Genomic DNA, 10972 nt, shown 5'->3' on the forward strand with positions numbered 1-10972 from the left:
GCGCGGCGACCCATGCACCGTGCGTCTCACGATGTTTCTTCCGTTATACTCGCCGTTTGGTCAGGCGAGTGTGCTGACGCGATATTATTTAGAAAGAAAAAAAAATCGCGTGGAGTAGGAACAGAGATCTTCGGTCACTTGCATTCTTTGCTATCCACACGGCTCACTTTCTCTGGATCGTGTTTCGTTCATGCTTACAGTTGCTGCCACATAAATGGCGCGTTGAAGATGGAGGTAATGTGCATCTTTTCATTGGCTGCGAATTTATTTGCCTGACATTACGCTGCCTGAACTGATACCGTATTTCCTTGTATGCTGATTTATGTAAACAATAAAAGCTCTTCAACTAATATATAAAAATGCTATTTTATCTGCACATCCCAAAGCAGCAGCAGATGGATAGGATACAGGGGTAGTGTGTGCATACGTTCATAGGAATAAGTGTATTTGTGCACGTCTGTACTCTGTTAGAAAGCCCAGCCAAAACCATATCTCAAGGCCTACTGCATTCTACCTACGGTGTCTGTGTATTAGAGAATCAGGAAAGAAGTAAACAGACTTTGAAGATACCAACAAAGTCCATAATGAAACAATCGTAGAATCATTAAAAAAAACTTGTACATTCTTGGGTTTGTAACAAACCTCTAGTTTTCCTTATTTGACATGGCTCCTCAGCTATCTAGCTACGGACATTCTCGTCAAAATTTCCGTAAAACATATTGTCACATGGGGCACTAGGAAAAAACAATCATTACAACAAAAAGTTACTCCTGATCTTGCAAAGAATGGCCTAGCTGCAAACTTCGTTCAGTATTCAGTCTTGCCCCAAAGACCTCGGCGCAATCTGAATACTCTGTTTGAATTGCTTGCTAGCTTGTTTCCGTCTCGTTCTGGAAAGCTATCTTGTATATTTCACTGTATGTGTCAACAAAGTGAACCTCGAGACCCTCCTTTACGTTAGCAGCAAGCTCATCGAAATCCCTTTTGTTTGCTGCTGGAAATATGATCGTCTTTATTGAGCTTCGCCTGGCAGCAATGGCCTTCTCTTTTACCTGTTTTCAGGATTAAATGTAATAAATACGTCAGGGTGAAAGTGCTTGCACACAGGAAAGCATGCACAAAAGATCAATTAGTGGTCATGACAGTATGATAACAGGATGATCTATCTCTTCTAGAGACTGGAGTATGTAAAATGCATGCGAGATGATTTTGAGGACTACAAGAATGCATGGTATACAATTCATCAGATATGACATCTATTGTTGTTTGCAGATCAAGCACTAACTGTAAATGTCAACATGAACAATTAAAGATGAAATGCCTCAAGATGTAAACATCGCAGCAATGAAATCAATTGATGTTTTGGTGAATAAGCAAAGTTCCCTTGTTTGAGAAAGACTGCATGTGTGTAAACAACAGAGGGATTCAACAAACCGAGTTTGAGAAAGGAGTAGAGGAAACATACCCCGCCGATTGGGAGGATTCTTCCAGTCAATGTTACTTCACCAGTCATTGCTAAGTCCTTCCTGGCAGGTTTTCCCATAGCCAAGGACAACATTGATGTAATCATGGTACATCCAGCACTAGGGCCATCCTTAGGGGTGGCCCCTGCAGGAACATGCAAGTGCAACTTTGAGTTTGCAAAGAATTGATTATCTGGCTCTCTATCTCGTAGTATAGCTCTACTGACTGTGTGAGCAATCTGAGCACTCTCTTTCATGACATCTCCAAGCTGCCCCGTCATCACAAGTGCACCTTTTCCTTCTCCTTCCTCCACTTTTGTTGTTTCAATGTACAAAGTAGAACCACCCATAGAAGTCCAAGCTAAACCCATGACCACTCCAACAGGAGTTTGCTCATATATACGCTCAGCATGGAATACAGGTTTCCCGACAAAATCGTCAAGGTTTGATGAATCAATTAGTACCTTCTTAACTGCCTTGTCTGCTGCCTCCTCCTTTACTCCGTCTGTGTCCTTGTTGCCCTACAGAATCAGCACTTAGTAAATCCATTACGATTTCAGCTATAACCTACTATCATTACCAACTCTCCTCAGCAACATTCTCGCTCGAAAAAAAAACTCCCCTCAGCATAGACTATTTATATACATTGCTAAGTCAGTTAGAAATTTAAAAATCTGTTAATTAGCTAACATTTGCATCCACCACGGTAGCCAGGGCATCGGGAGCAACAGTTGTATCCAGTATTTATTAAAAAAAATGACGAAACATCAATATATTAATTTCATCAAGAGTCAAGAATATCCTATGAAACATACTAGTTTACTCTGCTGCATTGCTTGTCTCAGATCTATCCTAGGCCAATTATCATCAGGTGAGTTAATCAGCAGCACATAAAATACCACGTATATGATTGGGTTTGCACAGTACAGCACCATATTCAGGATCAAGCTATTCACATTTTATCTATAAGAAACACAATGGAATCCATGATGGTCATACTACCTCTGGTGTGCTCAATGTGTCGGTTGATAGAGCTGGCTCAGTTACAAGAGTTTCTTTCAGAGATGGTTCTTTAGTTTCCTCGGGATCTTTGACGGCAGGATCATTCAACTTCTCATCTTTCACGATTGTTGCACTACCACCATCAGTAGGTTCTACGCTTGGTGTGACAATCACAGCCTCTAGGGCTGGCTCATTTGATACCCCTTGGCGGACAAGCTGCAGAGCTATCTGCAAAGACGGGTCACATGGTATGTAAAGAATGTACGAGGATAAAGTTATACTCTATTACTCACTATTGAAGAACTACTAGATAGTCTGATTGCCAGTACACTGTGCCAGTAATGCAGGAACAAGTAACTTTAATCAAGATTAAGCAGACACCAAAGACAATGCATATGTCATGATGTTCCAATTTTGTATTGCTACAAACACTAATTTCAAGAGCACAGAATTACAACAGGTTTGTCGCCCTGCTTTTCCTTACATGGTATTGAGTATAGACAACCCATCCTTGTTTCAACAAACTAACAGCTCAAACATAATTAGGTTGGCGCTCTGTTGCCGTTGTAGCGTACCTTCCGGTAAATTTTCTCAATCTGCTTTTGAAGGTTCCGCACTCCTGCTTCTCGGCAGTAATTTTCAATAAGGGCAAGGAGGGCAGCATCTGTAACTTCAACCTGTACATGTTTATAGATGGACCATTAAAGCTAAAATTAACAATAAAATGTACTCATAAAGAAATATCACTGGAAGCCTCGAGCTCTATTACTGTATAAGTCGAGTGATACAGCAAAGTGGAAATTTCAAGCTTAATGTGATTGTTATTTCCATTTTGTTCTTTAGTTCACTCTGGAAGCACTTCCAAAGATACTCTTAGATAGGTGGTCTAAACGTTTCTCAAGACATACTCATGTATAATAATATTAATGACAGGAAACTGCACAACAGGAGTGTCAACCTTGAAAGAAAATCACAGATGGACATGAACTACTCCCTGCCTTCCAAAATGCAACGCATATTTTGTTTTCTAAAAGTCGAATATATCTATGTTTGACCATGTTTATAGAACAAATATCAACATCCACAATACAAAATTAGGTTCATTAGATTCATCATAAATTATACTTTTGTATTTATATATTTGGTATTTTAGATGTCAATAGTTTATTCCATAAACTTGGTCAAAGATAAACATGCATGACTTTTGAAAAACGTAATATGCACTACATTGTGGAACGGAGGTAGTATTACATATGCAATGAGCACCGAATAACTACATTAGGCTTACAAAATTCGCAAAACAAGTCACAACTCACAACCATAGGTAAAACTTGTCTGTCAAAAATAAACTGTTAAGTGTGGCATCCCCAAGTTACATGTCTCCCCCCACCCCCACGGTGAAGGTAGAATCTCACAGTTGGGTAAAGGCTCTGTTTGGAATTGTGGATTCATGAGAATTCCATTTGGCAGATCATTTTTGGAAGTGGCAACGGGTTACTATCTTACTAGATACAGTAGATATTTTCCATATGCTGACCACATAGGGTGCAATATAGTTGAATATACCACCTAAGTCTGTAACCAAAACAATCTAAAGATAAGTCCACTGGAAGCCTTGTGGTGAACTAGGATTTATTAAGTTACTACAACTCGTCACATTTTCCAGCATCACGAAAAAGAACTTATGTGACGCAATAATGCATAGAAAGTTGTAAGAATTCAGAAGTCATACATAACAAAGCATAGCTTGGTGAGATTTAGTAACTTGGTGAGATTTAAGCTATCTATATCATACTACAAAGCAAAGCATGACCACTAGTTTTTCTCTATGTCAAGGTGTGGACTTCCATTTTGTAGGAAATTAAACTTTTAAAGTTATAAACAACACTACAAAATAAAGCAGATTGAATAGCTAGTCTACTTCCAAATCTGCAGATACCTGTTCAGGTTTAATGCCACAAGCCTCTCTAGTATTCTTCTCCAGATAGTCCCGAGCAATATGCATCTTCTCATCAGTTATATAACCAGCTATTGAAATGATCTCCATTCTATCCAGCAACGGATTAGGTATTGTATCAATAACATTTGCTGTGCAAACAAACAGAACCTGATTTTCACACAACAAAATGTCAGGGAATGTTTTGCAATAATTAAGTTCAAAAACTTATTATATAGAACAAGAACATCATAAACAGAAAGTTGCATGGCAGAGAAGTCACGAAGCACAAGCAAAACAGCAGCAATTAGCAAGATCGGAAAAGGGAATCAAGCAAAAAAACAACATCGCATTAACTTAATCAAAAATCTCAAGGAGTCAAGGGTAATAATGCTCTATCACACCTCATGAATAATAGCATAAACACTGCATGTGATAGCGCAATAATAAGCGTGGTGCACGCCCAATCATAACAGCATGCCAAGAGATGTAAACTGATGATGTTTGCTACAGTTGTTGAGGAGACATTAGAAAACATTACTTTGAACCGTAAACTGAAGTTACCCGAATGCATATATAGGTAAAACAGGCAAATGCCCTTGAGAAAGCAACAGACTAACCTTGGATAGGTCAATAGGAACATCAAGGTAGTGGTCCAAAAAATTAATATTCTGCTCAGGGTCCAGAAGTTCCAGCAGTGCACTCGCTGGATCACCAGAATGCCCTCTCCCAAGCTGCCAGCAAACAAAGATAGCCAGTTAAATTTTGAAGTGATGCATTTGAATCAAAAATTTCGTAGTGGCTAACAAAATAAATTGATGTTGAATATGTAGTCCATGTCTAAACAAATGCAAGTAATCGTCGACCCAAACGAATAAAAATCATTTGTTACAATACCTTGTCGATCTCATCTATCAATACCAGAGGATTTGCTGTCCCAACTGATTTGAGACACTGCACCATCTTCCCTGGCATTGCACCAACATAGGTCCGCCGATGCCCCTAAGATTATTTAAATGTTATTGGAACAACAGCTCAACTAGTTTTAAAGGATACCAACACTTAACAAGAGACGTGACATGGATATTTGTTGCGCACCTTGATTTCTGCCACATCGGCCAAACCTCCAACAGAAAATCTGTAAAACTGTCGATTCAATGCACGTGCAATAGAGCGACCAATACTAGTTTTACCGACTCCTGGTGGCCCAGAAAGACATATGATCTTCCCTGTATAAATGATAGATGAACAAAGTCATTGGTTGAATAGCTTCATGTCAGATGTGAAGTAAGGCATCACCGAGAAGTGTTTTAGTGTTGTTTAGAGTCAAACTTTAAGCTATGGTGGCTACTGATATATCTTTGAATATTGAAAATGGCATATGAAAACAATGTGTAGATTTATACAAACAAGTATTTAAATGATACGATTGTTTCACTGGTTTGTTAATATATAACAAAAGGTGAGTGGTCAATGTTACGTTTTGAAGACCATGTTTGTCAAAGATGGCACTCATTGTGACAGATCAGATGGAGTACCAAATTTAGCGAGAATTAAGTGGTAATCCAGCTACAGTATGTCTATCAGAAGTCTCCGCGTGCAGCTTTCAAAATCCAGCTTCTACCAAATGACGAGCTATGATGAAATAGAGGAACCAGATCCTTTATACGTCACTTTTCATGAATGCGGTATATAACTAAGGATGCAAATAGAGGACTTACAACTAGGTCCACACCATACCGGTGAATAAATGACATGATATTTGAAACACAAAACAGAAAGGGAATTGTTAGGACGTAAACCTTGCGAAGTCCCTCTTAGCTTCCCAACTGCTATGAACTCCAGTATTCTCTCTTTAACATCACTCAGACCATAATGGTCTTCATCAAGGATTTGTTGGGCATGATGAACATCAAAATTCTCATTGCTGCAACAAAAGGGCAAACACTACATGAGGCTCAGATAACTGACCTATGTTTCAAAAGAAAGGCGGATAAATACAAACCTATAATTTCCCCATGGTAATACCGTCAGCCAGTCCAAATAATTGCGAGTTACATTGAACTCACTAGAACTGGCTTCTAGCAGCTGTAGCTTGGTGAGCTCTTCTTCAATGACTTGCAAAACATGAGGAGGACACTTGTCTTTCTTTGCTTCAATCCTTTCCCTAAACTTTTCTGCACCCCATGAATATTTAGTCAATTATGAAAAGCCAACAAAAGTGAAAGCTCTAAAAGTGATAAAAACAACACATTAATTTTCAACAAGTATGAAGGTTCAAGAACAGACCAGACAATGCTGTCTTGTCATCAGTCTCCAAACCTAGCTCCTGCAAACATGAGATATGGTGAGTAATAATGAAGGACCAACAAAATCAGATCAACCTAAAAGTTATGGTGATTTCACATTTGGCATGCACAAATGGTTCAAGAAGCAGACACCAGATGGTGGTATTATTCAATTCGACACTTAATGAGAATCAATGGTGTCATGGATCCTTAAAAAGAGCTAGCTTATACAACAGTAATTATTTGAAAGTCAGACTGGAAGGAGCATAATTAAATTGATAAGAGAAACAACGAATGATCAGTACCTTCTTGATTGCTTTAAGTTGTTCGTTCAATAAATAACGTCGCTGATCACCGCTAATTTTTTCTTCAATTGCCTTTGCAATTGCTTGCTGTAAAAAAAAAGATAACAAGAAAGCTCAAACTAAGAATAAAAACTAACAAGGGAGATTAAGATAATGAATTACCTGTAACTTACTGATCTCCATGTCCTTCTTTACTAACTCAAGAGTTAACTTTAGACGCTTATCTACCTGTTCAAGAAATGCCACATTTGAATTGAACCAGAACAAGAAAGCTATGACGTGGTCCGAACAACATATTGTTCATTCAAGAACACATAGATGAGTGATGTATTGATGACACAAAGAGAGTATCCTATAGATCATTTTTTTCAAAATTGTTTATTTTTGTGAATTTGGAAAGAATTTTTGCTAGTCCAAGGACCAGTATTATTGTTTCACCAAGTATTCTTGTGCTATCAATTTGGTTTTAAGAAGGCCAACAAGTATGCTTATAGTGGACAAAAAGCAAAACACAATAATCTTCTGCTGATCCATGAGAATGCTGTTCAATTGCTTAGATGAAATGATTATATCTCACAATAAAATACTTAGAGTACAAAGTCAAACAGAAGCATAAATAAGTCCAGTGCCCATGGTAATTCACAGTTTCCATGGCATCTAGACATTCAATGAATGTAAAAGTTCACAAAGAACTGTATGGGTAAGAATTTGGTAGGTTTCAAGTAACATCCATATTGCTTAGGGAGTTGGATTTAAAGAAGTAAAAGAAACGTAAAATGGATGAAGTTCCAAGAAAGCTTCTTACATCTAATTCCTCGAGCACTTCCTGGCAAAGCAACTTGTTGGCACCGGAAATAGCAGCACCGAAGTCTGCTAGCCGTGGGTAGTTGAAATCACCTACGTGCTGAATCAAGTGAAAGAAGAAAAACATTCAGAATGCCACCATGTAATCCAATGGCACCCAAGAAAAAGGAAATGCATATAGGTATACAATAAAAGTAAATGTTAAATTTATCATCAGGGATTTCTATGTCAACTATTACATGGCCACTGGTTATAGCTCTAATATATTGTCAGCATGGCGTTAATGGCAGGTACAGGTAGCTGGGAGCGAATAAGATGTGTATCCTAGCCCTTACTCATTTGGCTCCTATAGATAACCCTGCGTGTTATCCACTTTCAGCAACTAAACAGGATGAAAGAACTTAATAAGGTTCAGTAACATACTTACCCTGCCTATGTTAGATATTAACACAACATTTCAATAATCAAAACACCAGTTGTGTCACAAGGTTGACAAGTTCTATGGTTCTCAAACAATATTCAAATAAATGATTACAGGGCACGCTTGGTTTGAAGCCTAAAATTAGCTAGCCAATAAATTGCCAAACTTGCCAACAATTGGCAACTTTTCTAGAGGTGGGCAATGCAGTCTGGTAAGCAACCAGCTTATAGCCAATATCTTGGATTTGCCCAAATATTGGCAAGCCAAAATTTGGTGGCATACCAACCACAAACAAAGGAAGAAATTAAGGAAATAATTCAGACCTGTATGTAGGTCTGAACATGATCCTTCCAAAGGGAACTTGTCTTGAGAACCTCCCTTAAAGTTGATATAACTTCAAATGAGGTTGCTTTTATAACATCGTCATCCTTGTTGTAGGTATTTTCCTGCAAAGGACAAGTTAAATGGTCTAAAATGCGAGGTATCTTCTGACAGTTTATAGCAACGAAGCAATCTCACATTTAGTTCATAGTGAAATCAGGGTTAACTAAGAAAAAAAGTATTTTACTGCAGATTCAATTAATCTTGTGCCATCTAAAAGTACACGATGAAAAACAAGTGAGAAAAATTACATCACTAAAAAAACACAATGGTGCAGGAGCACACACAAAATAAGAACGCAAAAGGAGGGTGATCTGAATACTGGTATGTGATATACATAGTATTGCATGGATGCAGGTAAAATTCACAGCTATAGCAGAAATTAGAATCATATATGACTTCTCCTTAGCTTCAAGAAACAAAATTTTAGTGTTCTTGTTCATTTTTTGTGTGTGAGGGATTTGAGCAGTACTTTCCACTTTGGGGCAGGTGGGAGGAATTAGATGTCCATAATGGCAAATATAAAAACAAAAACCAAAAACATGGGAGCTGGTGATATCATTGTAGAGTTACCTTCAGATGGTCAACTTTAACTGTAAGTGGGTCCTCCTCAACCTGCAATTTTGGGTATCTTGATGAAAGGAAGTTCTCTAACTCATCAAAACTGAATAGCAGTGAATCTAACATATCTCACCATCTCAGTTATCCGCAAACGCCGGTGACCAAGAAGCACTACCTGATCCCCTTGTATGCTAGTTATCTACAGAAACAACAAAGACTGGTTACAGGAAACATATTAACGTAAGACTGTGTTAGCACAGGACAATCCCAGTCTTTCTAATCATCAATTACCTGAGCCAGAGTGCCAACTTCATGAAGACGCTTCAACAACTCCTTCCCTTTGAGACTATCAATGGTTTTATTGTCTGATGAATCTGGACTGGCTACAATACTAGGGTCAGTACCCTCTTCATCCTTCACAAGAAAGGCACCTGCGTATGGGGCTGATCTTTTGCGATTTTCAATTAAGGCTTGCAACAGCTTTTGGTCCTAAAGTATTTTGAAAAGAGAGGGAAAATTACCATGTCAGTAAGAGGCAAGAAGGAAATTACAGAGTAGACCAAATTCCTCGACAACATACCTTTACATAGATCGGCATATAAAATCCTGGAAAGAGTGGTCGGTGTGGAAGAGGCAGTGCAATGACCTAGAGTAAAGTAAGAAAAAGGGTGCGCTTATTAGAATGTACCATGAAAATATAATCACACATCAACTGTTCACTGTAAAAATTCTTCTCTATGACCTTTTCAAGTTTCATATCAAATACATTTTGATCACTTTACTGTGCAACCTAGAGTATTAGATGAATCAATCACATCGGCCCCAGAATAAATACATTACTTCCTCTGCCACTGAATTTAAGCCAGTTTATCTGTTCCTATTTCCCACTAGATGTGGGTCAGTCCGCAATTTGTAGGTGTTTTTCTGTCACTAGTTCCTAGTTTTCCTCTCGCTGTAAGCCACCTTTCATGGCAAATCAAGGGTTCATTTACAAATCATTCTGAGCTCAGACCAAAATACACACTCTACTACTAGTTAGTAGCACAATTCCACCGAATGGCTGATACAGGCAACTAAAAAAAGCGATTATTATCCGAAATGAGAGAGAGCGCACCGAGAGGAAGTCCTCAGGACGGGGGTTGGTGGAGACGATGGCGGAGGACGGCTTGCCTTCCGCCTCACCCTCGGCGGCAACCGCATCCTCGGCCTTCGCCTCCGCTGCGGCCGCCGCGGCGGCCTCGGAGTCGCTCCCGGAGGAGCTGGAGCAGAAGCGCGCCCGCCTCCCCATCACCGAGCTCCGGCCGCCCCTCAGCGACCCGAAAACCCTGAGCAGCGGCGACCGCATCTCCTCCACCGCCGCCACGGCCGGCACGGCGGCGAACCGCGCCGGGAAGGCAGCGGCGGCAGCCGCCGCCGCGCGCAGCATGAGGGATTCGGGCGATTGGGCGGTGCGACTCTAGGGTTTGGACGAGCAGCCGCGAATGTGCGGGCGGCGTGCTCTGCCGTTCTGGTTTGGGGAAGAAGAAAGAAAGGAAGGAAGGAGCCAGACTGCGAAACCCTTCCAAAACCCCTTTTAATATTATTTTTGTTCTAAATATAAAAAGATTACCCAATTCAAGGCTGAGTTTTTTATTTCTGCTAATTCAGCTGGAACGTAGAACGCCGAGTTTTTCCTTTACCATCTCGGGTTATTAATAAATCCACTAAACCACCACAACCATTAACGAAAAACCATCACTTTACAATTTGTGACATTTCGTACCGAACCGAAATTCTAAAAGTGGCAAAAACACCAAGTAAAAAAAGATCTA

General features: G+C 39.5%; 1 protein-coding gene across 1 annotated transcript; it reads right to left on the reverse strand.

Annotated features, from left to right (window-relative positions):
* Positions 1-567: 567 nt before the first annotated feature.
* Positions 568-10701, reverse strand: LOC125535550 (lon protease homolog, mitochondrial). Its single transcript, XM_048698618.1, has 20 exons — positions 10276-10701; positions 9742-9807; positions 9453-9650; positions 9295-9360; positions 9174-9215; positions 8543-8665; positions 7800-7898; positions 7157-7222; positions 6995-7081; positions 6691-6730; positions 6407-6578; positions 6204-6328; positions 5500-5630; positions 5299-5403; positions 5022-5135; positions 4405-4572; positions 3041-3142; positions 2466-2693; positions 1466-1984; positions 568-1052 (listed from the first exon to the last, which is right to left on the reverse strand). The coding sequence occupies exons 1-20, from the start codon at positions 10585-10587 to the stop codon at positions 870-872; spliced, it is 2946 nt and encodes a 981-aa protein (XP_048554575.1). The 5' UTR covers positions 10588-10701; the 3' UTR covers positions 568-869.
* Between the last annotated feature and the right edge of the window lie 271 nt (positions 10702-10972).

The sequence above is a fragment of the Triticum urartu genome, chromosome 2, assembly GCF_003073215.2.
Source record: "Triticum urartu cultivar G1812 chromosome 2, Tu2.1, whole genome shotgun sequence".
Taxonomy (NCBI): domain Eukaryota; kingdom Viridiplantae; phylum Streptophyta; class Magnoliopsida; order Poales; family Poaceae; genus Triticum; species Triticum urartu.